Consider the following 26,316-nt stretch of genomic DNA (forward strand, 5'->3'; position numbering starts at 1 on the left):
TTCTAAACAGAATCAGAGCAGAAGAATTACTGCATAGCCTAAATTTTTAGCATATAACTAATGGTGTAATTCCAAGAATGTCACCTCTTAAAAATATAACTACTTTTAAAAATTCTCTACTTGCAGATGCACAAATATCATTTTAAACAACTCTCCTGTTATGATGTCTGCTTCTCCTATCTGACAAGGATATAACGGGCCGATGCTGCATTAATAATAATGGATTTCTTTTGGGAATATTATCCTGACATACAGTACGTACCTTGCCCAGTTGTCTTGCATTCCTCTGCTTATCTCAACTGCAACTTTTAATGTACTATATGTAACAAAAATTAGTATGACTCATTCTCGCATGGCCTTATCTCTCTATAGTGTGCTTCTATAGTTTTTACTGTAAACTTAAATACAAGTTCTTTAACAGATTAATAACCATGCTTGCTGTACATTAAATTCAAGTCTGTGCATCAGTTGCTTCTGCAGTTTTTCTCCCCGGGAAGGCACTGAAAGTGGACACCTCAGACTTGGACATTCTCATTTTACATGTTGATGTAAATATGCAAAAAAGATCAAACAAACTAGAAAGTACAGTTGTGTACACTTTCCATAAATGTAGATGTTCGAGTGTATTCACTGTTGCAGTCATCACACTTGGGTTATCTGCCTGCAGGTAGCCCTCAGTCTGCCCAAATACCAGAGTCTTGGGATTTCTCCGTCAGATGCGGTCTCCTCTTCCATGACGTCCGGTCGTCAGGGGTATAAAACATGCAGCCAACGCCATTACATCAGTTTTTCTTGCCCCAGATGTTAGGAGCCCCCAAAACAGGAAGCAATTACATGGTGTGGAACACCTCCAGTAAAAAGTAAATATCACAGACATAAGATATGGCCAAAAAGTGGATAGGTAGAAAGCATACAAGAGTCAGGGGGATGGAGGGAGGATAACCAGGACTACAACAGTGAATACACTTGAACATCTACATTTATGGTAAGTGCACACAACTGTACTAGGTTCTTCGTGTTTCACTGTTGCAGTCATCACACTTGGGTAGATTCCAAAAGCTGAGGAAGGGTGGAGGAAGTCAATTATGAGTAGGGCTGGCTAGCAGGCCTTGTAAGACTGCTGTGGCAAATCCAGCTCTGGATTTAGAAAAGACAGGTAAGTGGTGATGCTTGGTGAAGGTGTGTATAGAACTCCAGGTTGCAGCTTCCAGTATGTCCCTGGTAGGGACTCCCCTGCAAAATGCTGTAGAGGTTGAGGTAGCCCTAATGGAATGAGTTCTGATCCCCTGTGGGGTAGGTTTTCCATGGTGTTTGTAGCAGAAATGGATGCAGTGTGGTATCTATTTGGAAATGGTTTGCTTTGAAATGGCATTGCCTCTGCCCCTGTAGCATAGCTGACTAGCAGCTGATCAGATTTTCTGAAAGGCTGAGTCCTGTCAAGGTAGAACCCGAGTTGTCTGTGTACGTCCAAGGAGTGCAGGATCCTTTCCCCTTTATTCTGAGAATTAGGGAAAAAGGTTGGTATATGGATGGATTGGTTTAGAGCCACAATGGATACCACCTTTGGGCATAAAAGATGGGTTAGTCCTGAGGGAAACCCTGTCAGCATGGAAAATAATGAAGGGTTCCACGGCCATTAGTGCGTGTAACTCAGGCACTCTTCTTGCTGAAGTGATAGCTAGAAGTAAGGCTGCTTTCCAAGAGAGGAATTTTAACTGTGCTGTAGCAGGCTGAAAAAGGGGAAACGTGAGCTTCTCTAGTACACTGTTAAGGTCCTATGCAGGGGTGGGAGCTCTCCTCTGGGGTCTTAAATTGTTAGCTCCTCTCAGGAATTGTTTTACCAGAGGGTGAGAAAAAGAGAGGTGGCTCAGTATTATAATGAGCTGAGATGGCCGAGGCATGAATCTTAATAGAAGAGAAGGATAGACCTTTGTGGAGCAGCTCTGCTAGGTAATCTAGGATTTGCTGTAAGGTGGGCATGGCTGTGTCCTTTCCTTGAGATTGGCTCCAAGAACAGTATCTTTTCCATTTTTCTGAAAAGGATTTCCTAGTACTAGGCCTTCTCGCCTCAAGGATGACATCCTGCACCTGTTTTCTGAGGGCTGCTGGTGGTGTACTTAGGGAATAAGCCAGGCTGCAAGGTTTAGGGTTTGCAGCTGAGGATGCAAAATTTGTCCCTCCTAATGGGACATCAGGGGGGGGGGTCTGATGTAGGTGCCAGGGTGGCACTGCTGCCAGACTGTGTAAGAGTTGGTACCAGTGCTGGTGGGGCCAGTCAGGTGCAATGAGGATTGTCCTTGGTTTAACCTGTTTGAGCTTCAGTAGTACTTCTGAGAGGAGGGGCAGAGGGGGGAAAGGCATAAATTGAGAGGTTTTCCCATGTAAAGGATATGGCATCCACTTTCTATGCTTGGCTGTGGGGATTTCTGGTGTACAATTTGCTCAACTGATGGTTTTGGGGGGAGGCAAAGCAGTCCACCTCTGGTGTCCCCCACCTGTGGGTTAGAAGTTTGAATGAGTTGGGTTCCAGTTTCCACTCGTGTGGGTCCAGTAGATTTCTGCTTAAGTCATCTGCCAGTGAATTGCCTGGCAGGAATTGAGCTTGCAGGTGCTCTTGGTTGCTCAAGGCTGTGTTCCACAGGGCCATGGCTAACCTGCAGAGTGGGTAGGAATGAGTTCCCCCCTGCTTGTTTATGTACCAGATAACTGTGGTGTTGTCTGTCTTTATCAAGAGTTGTCCTGGAAGGATAAGGTATTTGAAGGCTGTCAGAGCATTCTGTACCGCTAACATTTCTTTTTGATTGATATGTAGGTGAATTTGTCCTGGGCTCCATTTGTCTTGAATGCATTTGCCAACCATGTGAGCCCCTCATGCATAGTCTGATGCGTCTGTTGTCAGGGTTTGGGCGGCAAGGGGTTGAGTGAAAGGGAGTCCCTTGTTGTGGCTGCAAGCCTCTGCCCACCAAATGAACTCTGCCTTTAGACAAGGAATGATAGGAATAATTGTTTCCAGGTCCTGAGAATGTTGACACCGGAGACTTTTTAAGTACCACTGAAGTTTCCTCATATGCAGTCTTGCATAAGGAATTAGTAGAATGCATGAGGCCATGAACCCTAGGGCTTGCAGTATTGTTCTTGCACACAGCCGGGTTCTGGTGGCCATTACTTTGGAGTAGTTTGTCAAATAAACCTGCTTTTCTGGAGTAAGGAATGCTATCTGGGAAGTTGTGTTCAAGCTTGCTCCTAGGAATACAATCTTTTGGCTGGGCACCAGATGTGATTTCTTTTCGTTGATGCTGTATCCCAGAGAAGTTAGAAGTCTCTTTACAAATGCTAGGTGCTGAAGTAGCAATTCTTGACTGTCCGCCTGAACCAGGCAATCATCCAAGTATGGATAAATTTTAATTTTTCTCTGCCTGCAGTATGCAATGGCTGGAGCCAGGTACTTTATGAATACCCTGGGTGCAGTAGATAAGCCAAAGGGAAGTGCAGAGAACTGATAATGCATAGAGCCTGCCCTGAAACAGATATTTCCTGCAAGATTCCCTTATGGGGATGTGCAGATAAGCTTCTTTTAGGTCTAGGGTGACTAGCCAGGAGTCCTTGGCTAGCATAGGAAGCAGCTGTTGTAGTGTAAGCATTTTGAATTTTGGGACCACCAGGAAGGTGTTGAGAATGGCCAGGTCCAGGATAGGGCACCAAGAGCCCTCTTTTCTGGGCACCAGGAACAGTCTGGAGTAGAAACCCTGTCCTCTTTGCTCTACTGGAACAGGTTGAATAACCCTGATACTGAGAAGAGAAAGTACTTGCTTTTGAGCCTCTGCCCACTAGTTTGGGGAAATGTCTGGCAACCTGCTTGGGGGTGGCAGTGAGAGGAAGTAGAATCTGTATCCCTAGGATACAATGTTTAGGACCCATCGGTCCTGGGTAAAGGACATCCAGTTTTTTGCATGCAGGGCGAGTTTTCCTCCTAGGGGTGCAAGTACTTGGGCATGGCTGGGAAAGATGATAGACAAGTCAGTGTGAATTTTGTTCCATAAGGGGGGTTGCTTACCACTCCCTGTTTTTGAGGGGGGAGCACTCCATTGTTTAGATCTCTGTGTACCCTGACACTGTAGCCTAGGTGGTCTGTTGTCCCTGTGTTTGGGCTGAGAAGACCTGGTAGGGACTGGAAAGGACCAGTTTTTTGAAGGCCAATGCCTACTGAAATTAGGTAGCTGTACCTGTAAGAAATCTTTAACAGTTTGCATAGATTTAGCTTTTTCCTCCATCTTTTTAAGAACCTGTTCTGCTTTTGTGCCAAACAAATGTTCCTGGTTTAATGGAGCATCTAGTAATTTTGCTTTGACATGGTCTGGCAAGATTTGTTCCTTCAGCCAGGCATGCCTTCTCAATACAGACCCAGTGACAGCAGCCGTGCAAGATGCTTCTAAAGCATCAAAATCACACTGCAAAGTATGTTTACTGACTTGGTTTGCAGAATGCATTAACTCTTGTAAATCTTTATTTTCTGCAAAATCTGGAAGCAATAACATTTTTTTGTTTAATTAGTTCCATAATATGCTGCTGGCACTTCAACATGTGTAAGTGGCAGTTTAGAGCCCTGAAGGCAAGAGATGCAGAGGTATATACCTTCGTGCCCCATCTGTCCAAAGCTCTGGGAATCCCTATCCAAAGGGGTAGGATTTTTGGCTGTAGTAGCCTTAATACCTTCAGGTCCCTGGGAAATGGTCTCTAGATCTGCAGTGGGATTGTTAGAGAAATTTGTGAGAGTCAGGTACCCTGTAGTACCTGTCAGGCTTTCTAGGAGCTGGTGGTCAAGTATCAGGAGTAAGACTGGATTCCATGAAAACATCATCTGCAATATCCAGGACAGGGGGTATAGCTACAGGCCTGTGCTGAGGCAAGTCTAAAAATTCTTTGAGTCTCTTTTTGGACTGTGGGTAGTCCTGGCATTCCCAGCGGAAATGCTCTCTTAAGGTATGCAAAGTTTCACCAAAAGAAAAGTCCTCTGGAAGGAAGGCAGAGGGAGTGCAATCCTCTGCATCTGAACCCTCATAGGTAGACAAGGGTATGTCCTGGTAATCAGATGGATCACAGTCATCGCACTCATGGTCTGTTGAATCAGAAGGGAAATCAATTATTTGTTTTTTTAGGGGGGGAAGGCTGGCTTCCCCTAATTAGAGTTATAAGGTCTTCAGTCATCGGTTTTCTAAGCGTAGTGCGAACTCTGGGCCTGAGAAACTTGGTCGTTTTAGTATGAAATGAAGTAGTCAGTTTAATACAAACATTGGAAGGTCGGAATGCACCCTCAGAAGCCGGTGCCTGCACAGCGGCTCCGGACCCATCCAAGGTAGAGAAATCCGCAGGTTCCATAATCGAAGAAGCATCTCATGGCATTCCGGACTCCGAATGGGTCTCCGCAGAGGCCTGCGAATCTGTAGAAGCGAGTATCAGGGGCTGCAAAGGCAGAGTACCAGCGGACTGGCGACTAGCTTAACGGAAGCATCGTCAGCAGTTTTGGAACTATGCAGTCTGTCTCTGTCTTTATCCTTATGTTTTTTTGGAAGATCAGTAGTCGGATGGCTTACCAAAGCCATTTCAGAATATGGAAAATGAGAGCGAAAGAATTTAGCAACAAAGACAGCCCGATGATGAATATTTTGGGCGTTAAGGCACAAAACAGACAGCGAGGGACGTCGTGGTCTGGGCCTAAACAGGTGATGCTAAGAATGAAAATCTCTGAGATATTTGTTTTCCACAGGCAAGACAATTAACTTTTTCTGACATCGGTTAGAGCAAGAAAAAAGAATCCCCAGTGGGGTACTTAGCTTTAGAAGACTTAAGGTTTGAAACTCGAAAAACAAAAAATTTCAGGTAGCGGCCGACCGGCACCTGCAAACTGCTTCTACTTTGGGCTCCCATGCAGCAAGAAAAGCATATGTAATTGCATTGGCTGCATGTTTTATACCCCTGACGACCTGATGTCATGGAAGAGGCGACAGCATCCGACACAGAAATCCCAAGACTCTGGTATTTGGGCCGACTGAGGGCTACCTGCAGGCAGATAAGCCAAGTGTGATGACTGCAACAGTTAAACACTAAGAACATCTCTGGCTATAATGTTATGTCATTTCAGCAGCTCCTCCTTTGATGGGTTATATTACAGCCATCTTAAAAAGTGTTTCAGATTTAAAAGATTATTTGTTTCCCCATCATAAATAAAACACGGCCTCAAACCCTAAATATTCAAGATAGGGAGTATTGAGTCCCACGTATGGGTTTTTGATATTCGCAGACTGCAAAGAACACTTTATGGACATACGTTCACATACACGCTCACCCACCTACTTCCATTCTGTTACTTACATTTAAGCCAGAGCCTTTTAAACAAGTACTTTATCTGGATTCTGGTATCTATAGCAGCCTGATGTCTGCCTACTTTGTATTATATGGTAACTAAATTTGAAAAGAAAAGAAGTAAATATTAAGGAAATATTACACTCTACCTACTTCAAATTAAAACTCTGAAAAGATAATCGATGGCTGATCAGCAATCACCAAGGACTGAATTTGTTTTACCAAAATGCATAGATTGCACAGTCATCATGAATTTTAATGCCAAACTCCTATCAAATGAAAGAACAAATATACAACTAAGAATACATCATTCACACTTACAAGTAATTAATGGCTGGGGACTTGTGAAGCTATGGTACATCAACTCAAGTCATGTGTAACTTACCTAAAGGATACAAACAGACTTACTCATGTTCATTCTAAAATAACATGGCCATTCCTGACTGCTCATTTTAACAAGCCCCATCCAGTGTTGCTAGTCTAGCTGTATACTGTGGACCGATTCTACTGTAGTAAAAGCTTCACGAAATGCACATTTCTTTGACATGGGAACCAGCAATAATAGCAGCTCCCTGTTCTCAGGTCCCTGACAAATCTTTTAGCAATTACTATGATGGACAGATGCCTGCAGTGGTTGCAGCAAAGCTTCTAACTAGTTCCGAGTTGTAAATAAAGGAATTTATACTGCAATGTTGCTTGTACATATATGTTGGCTATTGCTGGCATTCTAGCAAATCTGTGGTACACTTGAGGTCTTTTTTTTCAGCCAGACAAACAAGGAAGAATGTAGACCTCCATCGATATTGGCAGTGCAAGACAACTCACTCCTTTCCTTAAACAATTGTAACTAATATATCCAAAACATTTAACAACTACATTGGTACACAACCTTATGTCTGTAAAACCACTGTTTTTTAATGAGATTAAACATTTACCAAGCATGTGATGACTCTCACAGATAGAATTACGTAGAAAAAAAATGACATATTAGCAATACATTCTGAAAGTTTTCTACAGATGTACATAATTTTAGCATCTTTTAATGTTTACCTCAGAGTCTTTTTAACATCACCAGAAAATCTAGAGTTTCTAATTCTCCCATCAAGGCTAATATATGAATGGATAAAAATGCATTTTTCCAAGCATACAAAAGTTTATCAAACAGATCACAAGCAAAGGTTAAAAAAATATGTTTAAAATGTATGATTTAGGCATTACAATTCTCTGCAAAGTTAAGTTATGAAACGCAAATGCCAAAATCAGGAAATGTGTTTTACCAAATCACTAAGTAGAACCAAATGTGACTTCAGACACTGTAGTACGACAGGTCTGATGGAAAAAAAAGTGTTTAATTCCAATTAAGGATGAAGCAGGACTATGGAACACATTCCATGTTCTGCTGGGTCTTGCAACTTTAATCATAAAGTGAAATGCAAACTACAAACTAGGACTAAATGGGCCCATGCACTATGTCAAACTTAATACTGGTATATGTACTTATTATGTAACTACCAAGAAGCTAGTATGAGAAGACATAAATGGGTCAAATTATTGGTCATAGCTTAAATTCTACTGTTTCTAATGGGACAATGATTTTTTTTCTTAGCAGATGATGTCGTTTTTGTTGATTTTTTTTTGTGTGTTTGCACTTAACAGTCCTTACTATGCTAGTCCTAGTGCCTCTACAAGAGGAAATAAAAACCTCTTGAATGTGGCAACTAAAACTTGGACATCCATGGCTAACAAGAATTATGACAATCTTAGCAAATAGGAATAATCACTGTAAAATATTTTATAAGTATTTAAATTCCCTTTAAAAAAAAGGCAGCATGCCCTGGACTAATTAGAAATGAGATGTTGAAAACATCCTAAGTGGAATTGTCAGAAGTCTTTAATGATTATTTTAATAACTGAGAAACTTTACTCAATGTTAATAAAAGCTCTATCCGTGACTTGAACGTTGGTAAGGACTGTCCCACTACATTAGAAGAGGATGTTAAAGCCACAGCTAAATTGAAAAATTCATGCTCTATGGGTCCACATGAAATCCCTGGGGTTTAATTAAACTACTATCTTAGGATTTATTTTGTCTCATTGGAGACATGCGTGAATGGGCGTACCTTCGTTGAAGGTTGTGCATTAGGGCTGGAAACTCAGCATGTAAAAATCAACTGCCAATCATTAGCGGACCGGCATTCCGCTGTGGCGACCCCTAACCGGGAAAAGCCGAAAGACACAACAACTATTCCGTTTACTAGAATACTTCAGAAGGGATATGCAATCAAGAAACTGAATAAAATCACATGTTCCTATATTAAACATTGGAAATAAGATGATGTCACAAGTTACAGGCCTATTAGCCTCATTTCTACAACAGGAAAATGCTTTGAAGTCTATTTACTTCAGCTTCTGAAGAGATCCAAAAAAAATATGTTATTGATCTGAACAAAACCTAACATGGATTCATAGCTGGGCATTCAGCTTTAACATGCTTAATTAATTTTACAATACATTATAACATCAGCTGGATAGGGGTATCCCCTACTTTGTAATTTAATACTACTAATGTATTAATTAATTTACTGACACTAATGTACCTGATACATTCTCACATTATATCATGCTGGGAAAGCTTTAGTAACAAGTTAACCCATGTGTTACATGCTGGACCATGTTATGGTAAAGTGGTAGAGAACACTGTTTATAGGTTTAAAGCCAAACACTAGACAATCAGTCTGTGTCACAATATTAGGTCTAACATCATCATGGAAAAGGTTCACAACTGCTGTGCCTCAGGGATCCATTTAGGGTCCTACTTTAATTTTTCTCAGATTTTAATTTTTTAGAACTTTGGTTAAGTAAATTTACAAATGACTGTAAAATAGTTGTTGCTAAAAAATGTAGGATGTTTTAAGTTTGAATACTTTCTTACAGAGGATGACAACTTGGACATTTAATAATGTCTTGGGTTTTATCACAAAAAAGAAAGATGACAACTTTTGGTATCACAAAGAAATGTGCTGAATAATCAACTAATATAAATAGTAGATAGTAAAAACAATTCAGAAATAATAGTAGATCAAGGACTTTCATTTAAAAAAAGTTTCAAATATAAAAGCTAAAACAGTAAGGCAGATGGGCTGTTCGCACTGTTTTTGAAGCCAAGTTCTTGTAGTGGTGTGTGCTATTTATAAGATGCTGGTTAGACCAATTGTTGAATACAACAACTTTTTTTTGGGGGGGGGGGCAATTTACAAGATGTAATGCCTGTCACTTACAATATGGGCAGAGAGGACTTACTAAAACCTAAGGATTATGAGTAATATGATGTATGCCCAACATTCGAAAATTATATTTGTACAGTATTTTGTACAGATTACTTAGGGAAAAACTCTTCCTTGTTTATAATGCACCGTTCAATGAAAACCTACAAAGTGATTTAGGAATATTTTTAAGTAATCAATATTTGAAGAACCATCTTAGAGGCTCAGCTTTTAAAATAATATTTAACAGAACAGTGAAAAAGGACTCCTGTCTCTCAAGACAATTCTCTACCTATGGAATATGTTACCCACCACAGCTTTGAAGTGGAAAGTCATTATGTTTTAAAAATCACTTGGATAAATTAATAGTAGAAAATGAAGTATAGTTTTGGTCTTATGAGACTCTAATGTAGTTCAACAGTCCAAGAATAAAATGTTCAAAGACAAATTATGAAACTATAATAGGTTTACAACTAAATTTAGAATGCTCTCATTCCTCACACAGTTATCATCACCCTCATCATCTAAGACATACCATGTTTAAATGATCTTTTTTCAAAAGATTTGTGCTAGGTTACTTCATATACTTCAGAATGCTTTTACTTCATATACTTCAGAATGCTTTTAACCCTAATATAAAATCACGGTGTCTAAATGTGCATCTTATCCATTATAATCTTCATTTGAATCTCCACATCCCAACCCTCAAACCAAATACCACAACAGTCTAATTTTTATCAGTTCATCCACAGATGTACACAAGCACTTTAATGAAAAATGTATTTACTTATTTACTTGCCTGTCTTTGGTGACTGGGAAAGTAAGACTGGGCAAACACAATTTTCAGTGGAGGCTAAGGTAGAAAAGCTTCCATGGCTACATTTAAGATGGTCATGACAAACTTTTTTTTTTTTTTTTTTTTTTACAGAGATACATTACATAGACTGCACACCTAGATGTCTTAAAGGGTCAACAGGTAATTGTCCTGTGGTGACAAGATACAAAGATAAAAAATATACTTATTCTGTGGTAATAACGTAAATATTACATTTCAAATATAAAATATTAGGTATGCAAACAATCCATGTGCATTACATATGAATTCTACAACACAGGTAAAGAGGATTAAAGTACACGTTAGGAATAAATAACAGTGATGTAAGGTGTGTGAAACATCCAACACAAAACTGTCTTTTGGGTAAACTATTTTTGTTTCTAACAAAAAGAAAGAAAGAAAATGCATAACACTGTAAACTTCTATGGCCAGCTCAGTGGTGCACAGAGATGGAGTCCCAACTATGACACTGAGAATCTGAGGAGTACAGAAAGGAACAGTCTGATCTGATCATCTCTTCAAGGGATATGTGCACCTTAGAAAAGGCATAATACTGCTGACAGGTAGTGGAAACAGGAGACATGGCAGGAATAATCTGTTTACAAGGGTAGGCAAGGCTTTTTGAGGCATTACATTGCATACAAAAGTCGGTGATTCTTTCATCACTTCCACTAATGCTGCTTTCACTTTCAGTTCTGCTAAGGATTGTCCTAGGGCAGGAGAAGTTAAGGTTTAAGGAAAAAAAATAAATGGCTAGCTGAATGACGGTCATGCCAAAGTAATGCTCTTGCCACACAGTGGGGAATGTATAAGGACTGTCACAGCAGCATATCTAATGGTAATCAGGCATGAGAGCAAAAAATATGGATTCCTACTGAAATTCAGTACAATATATGTGATTAAAACTGTGTGAATGAAGTAAAAAAATATCTCAAGGCTATGGGATCTCAGAGTACACCCCATACTCCAAATGATCATTGTCTCATAGATGGTATATACAAATGCCACAGGTATAGGGCACAGAGAGAGAGAGAGCTCCCCATATTGGCGTGTATATGGGTAAATGCTCACCTGCAAAAGTACATTAATACTATTACAAAGTTTTGTTTTAGGGTTACTGTATTCCCATTTTTTTACATATATATGCGTGTGGATGTGCGTGAGCACACATGTATATACATACACACATCTATATAACTCTAACAATTAGAGCTCACATTTCTAATCGGGAGTCAAAAAATGTAGCAAGAAAAAAAAATACAACTTTCCTTTAATGTTCTCAGTTAAATTATAATGGACAAAACTGATTCTGACTCCAGATGCATGACTGCTCAAAGCTGGTAACACACTGCCATCAGTCTCAAAAGTACTATCAGAGAGCAATACTATCCTCTGTACATCAACACACTTGTGTCTTTGTAACATACAAAGATTGCTGCAAAGCACTATCCACAACTACTTAAGCAAATAATTGAACAAATCTTTCTTCCTGGACTGGCACCAGGTCTTTCCCCTCTTCTTGTACTCCATTATTCAGCTAACAGGATAGCATCAGCACCATCTACCCACTCCTCCCATATAACTGTCAATGGTCCCTCTGGGGAAACCAATATGCAACTCTTCATGTCCAGCTTCCATAATTTTGAACCATAGTTACTCTGAATCTTTCAAGTGGGAACTATTCTCTTCGCCCATACAGCTCAGCAAATTGGCAAGACAGCTGTCTTTCCTACTGTGGTCAGCAATTATAACTTGCACTTTTTCTCATCTCTCTGCTAGTTATAAATCCACTACCATAATGGCCCAACAAAGCCTCACTCTCAGTGGTCATACAACAATCAGAGGAGCAGGGTGGCAAAGAATAGCAGCATCAAACTGAAATGCATTAGAATGGCCATTATTTCTTTCACATTACTAGGAATCGCACATCGGCACTGATCACCACAAGCAGCTGTCTGAGGCAGAGGTCTGTATATGAAATCAAAGGATAGTGCCACGATCACAATGAAAAGGCAGTTAATATGGCTTAAGGTTAAATAAGGTAGACAAGGAAGACACTGAGTAAAAGCATAGGGCAATTACATGATCACTACTGAATGATTATTGATGTTGCTTAACATGGTCACTGACTCAGTGTATGTGTATATTAGCAAAATGTTGAAACACACTGGAGGTCACCATGTCCTTTACTTTTTCCCTAATTCATTCAGAAGTATTCACACACTGACAAAAATATGAAAATGGAAAGCTTTAACAGAAATTGTGACTTGGCACTCAAAGTCAAATGTGCATCCTGTTGTAGTGCTTCTGCACTTTAATGCATAAATTAACTAAGGATTATAACTGAATATCCAGAATGTCCAAATAATTAAATAGAAAATATCACAGTTTAGAGAGATATAACCCTGTACTGAGTCTATATCAGTATGTTTACAAGTCCATTAGTAAATGCCAAGTTGTATTATACTATTTCCATTAGGGGTAAACATACTGACGTCTGCTCAAGGTCAGGAAATGCATCTTGTAGCCAGAGCACGTTTTTATCACGTTTTCTTTACCTTAAAAGTGACACAAAGTCTTAAGTATTTCTCAAAATAAAAAAAGATGTATTTTACGCATATACAATATTGACCTAAACTCCATGTACTTACAAACTAAATTGTGTTGCTATTTAAATCCAAGCTGAGCTGCAATGAAATCCTTTCTGGCAGAATGGCAATCCTGACTATAGTTTGTCCCCAAGTATTCAATTATATCAGGAACTGCCATAAAGGAAGCGATAAATGGCCTAATATATAAGTAACAAATGCAATGTTTCAAAAGAATACTAGTGTCATAGTCTGGCATTATACAATGAGTTTCCACTGGGAGGAATTATCTGGCTTCGGTTCAGGAGTAATGGTGAAACTAACACAGTACCCTAAGTTGTCATAAAAACATAATTCACTAGACAATGGAACATTCCTGTTACTGCACACAGGAGTGAGGTCTAAACTCCTTCTACTTATAAAGGCAATGTGCTGCCATGTGAATCAGGGCTGAGATGAAGTGATCTGTGAAAGTAGAATGGCAGTTTTCAGTGTGATTTGTACCTGACCATTCTACTATAATTCTCCAGCACTTTTACCAACACCTTTCTTAACGGACGTGATTTACAGCCTCACATTCAGACACCAAATCAAGCGTTTCAAAGGACTACGGTAGACACAACTGGCATTATATTTTATTTACAGGGGGTGTTCAAAAGGCAGGGCAAAACTCATATCTAGAATTTATGTTCTCTAAGTCATCATTACACCAGAAACTCAACGCCATAAATATTTCATCCGACTAGGTAAATGATACTGCACACAGGATAAAACCTAAACTCTATCTACTGACAAATGTAATGTTCTGTCATATACATCAGGACTGAGACTCAAATCTTTGAGGATAGAATGGAGGTCCTGAATGTGTTTTGTACCTCAGTATCCACCTATAATTCCTTAACATTGTATCATGAACTGTCACAGGGGAACTGATATGGACTCAATACAGGTATCAAACAACATACTCCAGGTGTCACAGTCTGACATTATACCCGATTTCTACTGGGGTGTAAATGAGTTTTGTTAAGGAAACAGAGTGAAACTAATATCCAGAATATGCATGCACTAAGCTGTCATTATATCAGAAATGGAAAGCAAATATTTTGCCAAGAAAAATATTTTCATATTTTTCATATGACATAGCTAAAGGGTAGGGTCAAATTCAGCACTAAACCCCATAAGGGCAGAACTGCAGCCAGGTATAGCCTGAAGCCGAACACCATGCTACTACTGTTTAAATGTTTATAATGAAACATTAAAGGTAAACTTACACATGGCCTTTTACACAAAGGTGACATGTGGGGTCCATATGCCTTCTCTGCAAGAGTCTTGCATTTGCATTATACTAGGCCTTCACTGGAGGTGCTGCACTGAATGTTTGCTCAACATGCACGATACAGTAACAGACTAGAATCATATTTAGTAAGTTATTACATTATATATAAAAATCCTATTTCCACAATAGTTTTGTTTCAGAAACATCAACACTAAAATGCTATGGTCTGAAAAAGCTAGTGTTGTGGTACTGAATTAAGCACTGAGCTGCACTAAAATCCCAAAAAATGGAACAACAGTAATCTTTGAAGCCTTTTGTGGATGAACTTCCTGTTATCACTGCCTGAAATTTTCACAATAAAATATTGAATGGGTACTGAAATATGGTCTTTTACACATAGGCAGCAGATGCAAGGGTTCATAGTACTTTGTTGTCACAGTCTGACACTGTGCACTATAGTTGGTTTCTACAGCAGGGTTGCTTTTTAGAATGCATCTTCAGAGTTGTCTTTGAAATAAAAATCTATACATTTCTTAAGCAAAAAATATTTTTAACATGTCATGGCTAAAATGCATGAAGCCACTAAACTGGTGGAGTCAAATTCCACATTGAAATGTACTTCTTTCGGCTTTTCCCGGTTAGGGGTCGCCACAGCGGAACTCCAGTCCGATAATGATTGGCAACAGATTTTTTTACGGGTGCCGAGGTGCCAGCTCGACGCCCAACCTTCAACGAAGGCACACCCATTCTAAAAATCTCTAAAGTTAGAAAGTAGTCCTGAGTGTATTTTGTAGCTGATCAACCTGTTGTTACTGCCTCATGGTTTTATAATAAAATTTCCCAGGGGTAGAGCATTCACATGTTGTTTTACATACAGGCATCAAATGCAGAAGTATGTAGGTCTTAATTACCACAGCTTGACATTTTCTGTTATACTGTGTATACATGTGGGGTGTTGTACATGTATGCAGAATATAGCAATGGCCTGGAAAACAGCAAAACAGCCTTACAAGAGAGTCATTACAAAATTTTACATATATACTTCCCTTGAATAGGGAAATTCTTTTTTCCCCCTAGACAATGGAATTCTGAATACCCCCCCCAACACACACACACACACACACACACACACAATTCAGACTCATCTATGGTAAAGTATATTACATAAAGATATATGGGCTTTACACTTGGAATCACCAACTACTTGCATTCTACAGCCAGTGATAATGACATACTATTTTGGGAACTCTGCTACAATATTTTACATTTCAGACATATGGCATTTATAGTGTTGGGTACTGCCACTTTTTTTTCCTTTTTTTATTAACCATTCAGTTCACAGCACTCACATGCTGACAAAGTAGTCATCAATCCTTAAAAATCAAATTTAGGTGCACAGTGGTCCTATTTTACTTTGAAACAGTTAACATTTCTATTAAAGTCAAATGTAAACAGCATTAGTTGAGCAACAAAAGCTTGACTTGTTTGCACAACATCTTAATGTGTCTTTACTTACAGAATTTTTAGCTGCTGTAGGCCACTTAATGCTTCTGGGTGGATATAGGCTAGATCATTGCCGGCCAGCCGTCTGAAAAAAAAAACAGACTTTTAAAACATATCAAAAACCAGTAACACAAAAACAAAATGAAAATATTTCCCAACACCTACCCGTAGCAGCAAATATCTACACATTAACTAAAATATTAAGCTACATGTAACAATGTAATGAAGCTGAAGTGTAGCTATGATTTTTGGAGTCATTCACCAATTTCCAAACAGTTACAGGAAAGCTAATAGTGGGCCATCTTAAACCACACTGGACACAGCTGTCTTCTTTGCTGGCCCAGATGTACCCTATCTGAATTTTAAAAACATCAGATGTTTCTATAAAACATAGAATACTGAGACACTATAAGATCCCTACTCATTTTCCATATTAATTCTCAAAACTGAAACTTTGACTACTCATCTTGGATTCCACTGGTCCACAGTGTATCCTTGGCAATGTCTATCACCAGAAATGCCACCTACCAAAAAGACACATCAAAACACTTGATTTCCTTTACATGGTCTTTTTTTAACCCTTCCCACCCTTTACATGGTCTTTTTTTAACCCTTCCCACCCTTTACATGGTCTTTTTTTAACCCTTCCCACCCTTTCTCTACTAACTCATTTATTCCCTCACTGGACATTCACCACATTGCCAGCTGTGGGAAGAGTCGAGTTGAGGTAAGCCAACATAGATGGACAGTTGGGATTTTTATTTTATGTCCTATTCTTTTTGTAATGCCCTCATTCAATGTGCAACATCATCAATACAGTTGTAAGCCAACTGATAATTTGAGAGCATGCTCCCACTTTCATAGGGAGAGTTGAATCTTGGAGTCTCTACCATGAGTTACAGCCCCCCATGCTCATTCACATTCCTTTTCACATACACAACTTCTCTCAAAACAGACACAGCTGCATTGGCATTCCATTAGTATCTACTGAAAGTGCTGCCAATCTAAAATCTATACAAGTACAACATTCCCTTTCCTTTACTTGCAGTACCACTGAAATTTAAATCAGAAGGTAACCTTCTGACTAGATTTTACATTTGTACTCACGGAACAGCTAGCAAAAGTAATGCTCACCAAGTCATGATACAGCTTACAAGATTCAGCTATGCACTGACATCAGTGACATAGATTTCCATACGGTTTTATGCATTTCAGACACTTAAAAATTTGCTTTCTGCTTGTGGTAACAGGCATTACCAGAATGTTACAGTAGCCGATAAAGGCAGCTCAGATGCTAGCACATCAACACAGTCTGTACTTCTGTTATAAAAATATTTGCATGGCAAAAACTTTTATATTTCTAAAATAAATCATTTACTAATAAGCACCATCACAGAGAGTGTCTTGCTAAGCTGGAAAAGCAGTTTGGTGCTTGAGGACAGCACAACATCCCCAACTGTCTAGTCTTGGTTGTTGTTGTTGCTGTTGTGTCTTTCGGTTTTTCCCGGTTAGGGGTCGCCACAGCGGAACTCCGGTCCGCTAATGATTGGCAGTAGATTTTTACGTGCCGAGTTGCCAGCCCTGATGCACAACCTTCAACGAAGGTACGCCCATTCACGCATGTCTCCAGACAGAAGAGGCTCTAGCTGAGAATCAAAGGGGACAACGTCTTACTGTGAGGCGACAGCGCTACCGCAGCACCACCACCGCAGTCTGGTCTTGGTAGTGAATGCAAAAGGGAAGAGACAAACTGAGAAGATTGGGATGAGCCAAACAGACAATAAGAAGCAGCAGAAGGAGGCAAGATCCCTAATTAGATAAGGGGTAGGAGGAGGGAGGAAATATGTACTGCAACACTGATGGAACACAGCTGTATTAGGTTCTTCATAGTTAGTGTTGCAGTACTAATCCTTGGGAAGATTCCCAAAACTGTTTTATGGGTAGAGATAAGGAAGTGTTTTTAACATTTTGTAGGATGGCAAAGGCAAACCCTGGCCTAGCCTTAGATGCCTGACCCAAGATGCAACGTTTTGTGATGGTGTGAACAGAACTCCAGGTGGCTGCCTCTACAATTGTCTGAGTGGGCACTCCTTTGAGGAAGGCAGTGGTAAGCTGCCCATGCCTGGTGGAGTAGTCGCTAGTAAACCATGGAAGCCACTGCCTGGCTGCATAACAGAACCATAAGTAGTTTGCAATCCATTTTGAGATGGTTTGCTTTGAGACAGCCCTGCCTTGTTTTCCCTCTGTGAAGGGTACCAACACCTATTCTTGCCATGTCCCCCAGTCTTTGTTCTATCCAGGTAGTATCTGAACTGTCCACCTTGCTCTGTGGATTTGGGAAGAAAACGGAGATGAATAACCTGGGTAAGGCTGAGTTCAGAAACCACCTTGGGCATAAAAATTACCCTGTCTTTGTGGAAGACTGTGAAGGGCTCCATACTCATGACAGCCTGCAGTTCACAGACTCTTTTAGCTGAAGTGACAGCTATAAGGAAGGTGGTCTTCCAGATGAACATCTTGAGGGGAGCAAAGACATACTTTTTGGAAGTAATCTACAGACGTCTGGAGGGCATCTGGGGTATCTGAAGCTGACCTTCCTTGGATGAAACAGTCATCTAGGTAGGGACAGATGTGCACCCCAGCTTTTGCAATGTGCTACTACAGGAGCCAAGCATTTTGTGAACACTCTTGGGGTGGTGGAGAACCCAAATATTACAGCACAAAACTGGAAGTAGGAACATAAGGCTATAAACCATATTTGTTGTGGCTAACTGCTATAGATACACAAAAGGGAGGCATCTTTTAGGTCTATTGCAACTAAGGAGGCATCCTGAAAAAAAAACATGGGCAAAAGTATTTGCACAGTAAGTATCTTGAATTTTGGCAAATAAAGGAATTTGATTAACCTTGAGAGGTCAAGGATAGGTTTTCCAGGTTCCTTCTTTTCTTGGGACCATGAAGAGTGCTGATTAAAACCCTTCCCCTCTTGACCTGGCGGAACCAGCTGTATGGACCCTTACATGAGTAAATCATTGAAAACACTTGTTTAGACATCTTGGGATGCCCAAAAATGGGGACTGTGCCTGAAATGGATAAAGTATCTCTATTCTATAATGCTGGGCACTCACTGATCATTTCTACTGATCTTCCACTAGTATAAGAAGAGGAAAAGCCTGCCTGTCAGGGGCATAGGGGGCAATAAGTGGGGAGCAAATAGACGCATCTTTTCCCTGTGTTGGGTGTACTCTTTGGCAGTACCCAATCTCTAAGGCTGTTCTGGTGGCCATCTTCTTGAAGGCCTTGGTCTTTTTCTATGGGGAGGCCTCCCCTTGTCTTGTCTAGGTGAGAAAGGCCATTAGTTAGAGGTGTAGTTTCTACTGTACCTTAGAGTTGGTGACAAGTAGAATTAAATGGTTTGCTTTTTTTATCAAGTTTTTAAAAGACTTGTTCAGCTGGGATTCCAAACAGGAACTCTTTGTCCAGTGGGGCATCCAGTAACTCTGCTTTAACCTGGCCTGACAATGGGTGAGTTCTTAGCCAAGCATGTCTGCATATAACTGATTCTGTAGCAGTTGCCCTGCAAGAAGCATCTAAGACATCATAACCACATTTCAAGGAGTGTCTGGCTTTCTGTAAGACTTCTCTAAGCAATGTCCTGCATCTGCTTGTATGAGGCTCTGCCCAACATAGAATCAAGTTTTATTAACATTTTGTCTTGAACTGATTCAAAATATTTTATCACGTGAAATTGGCAATTTAATGCTCTCATGGCTAAGGTAGCAGAGGTAAAAGTTTTTTTGCTGAACCTGTCCAGGAGTCATGTACACTGTAAAACCTATCTGGTTTCCTAGGAGCAAGTGGTAAGGAATCCGGTTTATGGGCTATTAACTCAAACACATCATCTAGCACTGCATGTACTGAGGGAATAGCCGATGGCCGAGAGGAAGGTAAGCTTAGTAGCTAATTGCAATGTGTCTGAGCTTGGGAGACCTGCTTACTTTCCCAGTTAATGGCTTCTTTCATTTTATGTAACATGTCTCCGAAGGCAAGGTCTTCGTGTGGGGAAGCAGAAGAAATAGTGTAGTCAAGAGTCTAAATCAAGGTAGGTTTGGGGTTGCAAGTGACCAGAGTAGGTGAGTAATTTGTCATCTTCACAGGATGAAGAGTTTAGTCTGCAAAGGTTCATTGGCTTTAATATAGGCCATGAATTCCTGTGCTATCTTAACCAGGTCTTGAACTTCAGCCTGTGACCCTACAGCAGAGTTGAGGCCGTGGCAGGGGTATATTTCAGTTTTGGTCATTTAACGTGTGCAGAGAGATGCCATTGACTGAGCTCAACTTTTGAAGGAATGTTGGAAGTTAGTGGAGGAGTGAGGATTCCTTGCAGAACCACTTTTCAGACATTGGAAGCTGATGTTTGTGTAGCAGTGTCACACCCAACTGACATATGAGCGATTGTGGTAGTTGTGGGAATGCAGGGGACCATGGCAGTCTCCCTAGGGGTAGCGTCAGAGGTTTCCAGCCTAGCAGTTGCTGGTCGTCTCACCAAGGTCCTTGGTTGACTTACGGGTAGACTTTTTCTGGGAACTTTGGATCCCTTTGTTTTTTTTTTTAATTTTCTCAGTGAAGATGCGGTACAGAGTGATCTCAATATGACAGCACCACCACCAAGACTTGTAATGATTTCTCCAAGCAGTATCATACAGGACATGAAAAACTCAAGCTAGAGCCCTACATAAATCAAACTGCAAAATGAAGGTGAATTGATCAGTGGAAAAAAATGAGTGTATCAAGAGCTTAGAAGGAAATAAAATGAAAATAGCATCTTATAAGCCACAGAAATCACCAAGATTCTACGGTCCATCACAACTGATGCCATAAAGAGATAAAGGAAAATCAAGACTTTGTAAAAATACCGATCTCTCAATACAACCAGGTGATCAATCACCTCAGTTAGGGTGCTCCCAGAATCGTTGCACTCTTGAAACCAGACCACTAAGATTAGAGAGGTCCTCAGCTGTTAAATTTGAGCTGCATATACCTTATCCATTTAGTACTACTGCTGCTAAAAGGCAGATTAGAGCTTGCTTAATAGAAAAAAAAACTGAACTGTGCAGGTCAAAAGATGGTTTGATAATGTGGATAATCATAGCCTCTTTTAAAAATGTTGGAAATACGCCATATTACAGGGAAGGCAAACCTAAGATGCTAGTTCTGATGGGTGTAGTTTTAAACAGAATAGAAGCTAGGTTTTTATTCTAAATTTAAACATTTGAATTGTGATTGTCAAAACTAGCCTTGATGGACAAGGATACAGTCTATATATAGTACACTGCGAACTTATACTATAACTCAAAACTTCAGAATTGTGAAGCTAATATAACTCAATCCAGCCTCATTCACGAAATATCACAATAATCTGCAATGAACCCAAGGAAGACCCCTTGAAGATCTTTTTGTCTCATACAGTCAACCTTTTCTGAAAGCTACTACACAAAGAGGCAGAAAAAGCTTTTTCAGAAAGACAGGCTACACTGGTCAAACAGAAGCAGCAGAAATCTTGCTAAACAACAGCACTGCCTTCTTAAGAGAGATTAATAACTGTTAAAACATCAGAGTGATTAAGTCTTTCATCAAGAGGTCTCATATATCTCTATCACTGCTCTAATCTGTGTTTGGCCTTTGCAGTCTCAGAAAATTCAATACTGTATCATGAATTGCATATCTGCGTAAAGTCTAGACCATACCCAAGGGACAAGATCTACACAGTCAGTAGCAGCCTCCTTAAATGCCACCACCAACTATTCAAAAATTAAATGCCCCCTTCAATCTACAAGGAAATGGTTAAGTTAAAAAACCCACATCACTATGGAAGACTCTGCATTAGTTACTGTACTTCATCACCACAAGGCTGGGTGAAGTGGAAGCCCCGAGATGAAGTGATCCCACAATAAATTTCAGCATCATTCAGTATGGTTTGGAAAGATAATTCCAAACTTGAATAATTTCATAAATGAGAAATTCTTTAGTAAGAACTACTAACTCACCAACCAAGATGTTAAAGGGACTAAAATCAAGTAATTCAATGAACTTAGCACTAAGTCAGTGAGAAAGTCTGACTGGCATAAATGGTACTGTAGTTCAGAGTGATGACTTTAGTGTACTTAAGGTAATATTTAGTTGCATATTGTTTATGTGATTTTCTCATAGAAGTTGACAAAATTTACTTGAGTTTTCTGGTAACTGATTTTGATTATTCTTTTTTTTTTTTTTTTTTTTTTTTTAGAATTCTTTATTTGTAGCTGAAAATGGATTCCTTCAATTGGTGTGCTAACAATGATTTGCTAAAGTACACATATCTTGGACAGTGTAATAAATGGTATGTATATTTTAAGATAACATCTGATAACAATTGTGACCTGTGGTTTCCATGCCTAAATCTGGCTGATTTGCTTACCATTATCTAAACTTACTTAGGACATCTGCACTTGTACAATTGGCACAGCTTGTAAAATTGTTCTTGGGTATTGTAAGGAATGCGTTGTTGAGATAAATATTAGGCAAAGTTCAAATAGAACACATAAAAGAAAGTGTCTACTGTCAGTAAAGATTGCTCAACCCCTATTAAACATGACACTCTTGATAAGTTTGGAATTCTGGTTAGAGCTATTTAGCAATCTGAAAATTCAGAACATGTAGAAGAAAATAAAAAAAGAAAGGCAGAAGTTCACAACAAATAAGGAAAAAAATAATATCTATAATGCAAGTAGAATACATACTAAAATGGACACTGCTTTGTTGTGTAAAAAGAAGTTATGTACTTACCATAACATTCGATGTTTGTAGTCCATCTCGCCGTACATTCTTACACTTGGAACCGGAGCCAAACCTTGGCTCCGACTCGGCCATACTCTAGCTCAAAAGCTTCTGGTTGGCTCGTGGCTTGGAGGTATCCCATCATGCATAACCCGCATTCCCAAGATCTTGCTTGCTGCAAGAAAATACAGAGACAAAGACAAAGAACAAACCAAATTGAAAGGACCACAATAACAGTAGGTACTCCACCCCTAGATCCTCAAGGAGGGGGAAGGAGGGAGGGTTTGTACAAATGTACGGCGAGATGGACTACAAACATCGAACGTTATGGTAGGTACATAACTTCTTTATGTTCTGTAGTCCTATCTCACCTTCATTCTTACACTTAGGACATTGTCCCTAGCACCTTCATCTCAGGTGGCTCGTTGGAAAATGCTCCTGAGTACTGTGGGAACAAAAGGAAGACTTTTTCCTAGAAGCCATATCCAATCTGTAGTGAGTAATGAATGTGTGGGGTGAAGCCCATGTAGCTGCAGCACAAATGCTGTCTATTGGGATCCTAGCCTGAAAGGCTAGCGAAGTAGACACAGACCTGGTAGAATGAGCTTTCACCTTGAAAGGCAGATCTTTACCACTGGAGGAATAGACGAATGAAATGCAACTGGAAATCCAGTGAGATAATGTGACTTTAGAAACTGGGAGGCCCTGTGTCTATAGTCTGAAAAGGAGACAACTAACTGGTCTGATTTTCTGAAATTTTTAGTTCTGTCCAGATAAAAACGTAACTGTTTATGGACATCCAATTGATGGAATTTATACTCTGCTTTGTTTGAAAATTCAGGGAAGAACACAGGCAACTCAACAGACTGATTAATGTTGGCTTGAGAAGAAACCTTAGGAATGAAGGAAGGGTTTGTCCTCAAGGAGACCCTATCGTTATGAAATACCAAATAAGGTGGCTTAAACAAAAGAGCTTGCAGTTCAGACACCCATCTAGCAGAAGTGATAGCCACTAAAAATATAGTTTTCCAAGATAAAAACTTGAGGTCACATGTTGCTGAAGGTTCAAAAGGACTAGGCGTAAGTTTCTGGAGAACAAAGTTCAAATTCCATGGAACCACAGGATCCATGACTGGGGGGGTCTTAGTAACGTGGCCCCTTTGAGAAAGGCTCTACAAAGCCTATGAGCCATAAGATTAGGTTCAGTGGCAACATGGAAAGTGGAAATAGCTGCCAACTTGACTTTAAAAGTTGCTGCTGCTGAACCTTGACTGAATAACTGTGAGAGGAAGTCTAAAAAAGCAGAAATGGGAGCTGTGCAGGGATCAAGGTTTCTCTCACGGGCCCAAAGGGAGAATCTTTTCCATTTACTAGTATAAATCTTCCTAGTGGAAAGTTTGTGGAAAGATGACAGAATGTGTACATCCTCAGGGGAAAAGTCATGAAGCCTGACTAGAGATGGAATTAGAGCAGCCAAGCTGTCGAGGGTGTGGAGGGAGGGATGGAATGCTCCTGACGTGTGTCAGTAAATCTGGAACTGGATCCAGAGTCCAAGGTTCATCCATTAGATATAGTCTGAGGAAGGGGTACCAAATCTATAGAGGCCAGTAAGGAGCAATTAGGATAATCCTGCTTCCCAAGGATATTGCTTTCTGAATTACCTTTGAAATGAGGGGAAAAGGAGGGAAAGCACAGAGAAGGCCCAAGGGCCAATCGTGAACGAGTGCATCTCTTGGAGTCTCCCCGTCCGGGGGAATCAGGGTAAAGCAGCTGCTGCATTTGGCATTGAGAGGGGTGGCAAAGAGATCGCAGCAAGGCTGACCCCATTTGCGAAAGATTAGTTCCGCAACGTAAGTGTTCAGAGACCACTCGTGAGGCATCAGAATAGCCCTGCTGAGCCTGTCGGCTATGACGTTGGATTTCCCCGGGATGTGCGTTGCCACCAGAAAGCGCTGGGAAGACACCGTCCACTCCCATACTCGAAGGGCTTCTCTGCAGAGGGGGTAAGATTTGGTTCCTCCTTGCTTGTTTAGGTACCATACCACTGACATGTTGTCTGAGTGGATTGCAACTGTTCCTAGAGGGAGAAAGTGAAGTGCTTGCAACGGTTGAAGCTCCGCTCTCATCTCCAAGACATTGATATGCAAATGAGCCTCGTGATCTTGCCATGTGCCTTAGACTGTTCTCCCGAGATAATACCCCCCCTATCTGGGAGGCATCTGTGGTCACAGTGGCAACTGGGGAGGGGGGAACAAATGGTCTGCCTGTGTTTAGGTTGCTGGTCTGGATCCACCAACGAAGATCCTGCTTGCACAAATTCATTATAAGGATAGGATGAGACAGAGGGAGATATTGCAGTGTCCACTGGTTAAAGAGTAACCACTGAAGGACCCTCATGTGCAGTTTGGCTAATGGAACTAGTGTTATTGTGGAAGCCATGGTCCCTAATAGCTTGAGCACCACCTTTGCTTTGACTTTTCTTAGCGGAAGGAAGTCAAGTCTTGTTCCCTTAGACTCTGAATACTTTCGATAGGCATGTAAGACCTCATTAACACAGTGTTTATTTCGGCGCCAATAAAATTCACATGCTGAGAGGGCGACAATGCAGATTTTTGCCAATTTACTGTAATTCCTAGCTATAGGCAAGTTGAAATGGTGGCATCCCTGGCCTGTGACAGTAGATGCCTGGTAGTGGCAGTGAAGAGCCAGTCATCCAGATATGGAAATATTTGGAATCTCTGACGTCTCAAGTGAGCCGTAATCACTGCCATACATTTGGTGAACACCCTGGGGGCTGTGGTGAGACCAAACAGCAGGGCGCGGAACTGATAATGACTGGCTCCCAGCTGGAAGCATAGGTGACTTCTCGATGCCCTGTCCATTTTGATGTGGTAGTATGCATCTTGGAGGTCTATGGAGCACATCAAAACATCTTTCCCCTAACAACGGGAGTACTGACTGCAAGGTGACCATTCGAAACTTTGACTTTTGCACAGATTTGTTCAGTTTGTTGAGATCTAAAATGGGTCTCATGTCCCCTGTTCTTTTTGGCACCAAAAAGAATCTGGAGTAAGTCCCTAATCCTACTTGGTCTGCAGGGATGGGTTTGATGACTCTCTTCACAAGCATCTTTTGGATTTCTAGAGTTGCTGAATCCCTGTGATTGGGTGGCACATCTGGGACTCGTCTGGTTTGAAGGGGTGGAGAAGAGAAGGGAATATGGTAACCTCTGGTAATTATCTTTAATACCTACTTTTCTTGAGTGATGTCGTGCCAGGCTTCTGGGTATAAAGAAATTCGACCTCCAACTGGCACCAGAGACGCACAGTTGGGCTTCCTTTCAGGAGCGCTGATAGGGATGACCACAAAAGGAATCGCGGTCTCCCTGGTTCTGCGGGCCTCCTCTACCTCTAAGGCAGCGTCTACAGTTATTTCCTCCTCCTCTGCCTCTGGAGAAGGAATCACCTTGTGCATCCTGAAAAAACGTCTGATTTTTTGAACCACATTTTGCTGCTCTTCTGCCCTTTGGGACAGGGTCTAGAGGGGATGGAAAAATGGACTCCTACGGCAGATATGGTTTTTCCTTCCTGCTAGCACCTGGTGAGTGTGTCCTTTACCTTGGTTCCGAACAAAGAGAAACCGTCAAATGAGGCGTTGGTAAACATAGACAATGGC

The 26,316-nt window shown here is 40.6% G+C and overlaps 1 protein-coding gene across 1 annotated transcript in view; it reads right to left on the reverse strand.

Moving 5' to 3' along the window:
* Positions 1–26,316, reverse strand: part of LGR4 (leucine rich repeat containing G protein-coupled receptor 4) — a 1,155,492-nt gene that overhangs the window by 579,325 nt on the left and 549,851 nt on the right. The window contains exon 3 of the mRNA XM_044059308.1: positions 15,839–15,910. Coding sequence (XP_043915243.1) covers positions 15,839–15,910 — 72 coding nt within the window. The remainder of the gene's footprint in view (positions 1–15,838; positions 15,911–26,316) is intronic.

The sequence above is a fragment of the Protopterus annectens genome, chromosome 17.part0, assembly GCF_019279795.1.
Source record: "Protopterus annectens isolate FY-2018-M chromosome 17.part0, PAN1.0, whole genome shotgun sequence".
Lineage (NCBI taxonomy): Eukaryota > Metazoa > Chordata > Ceratodontiformes > Protopteridae > Protopterus > Protopterus annectens.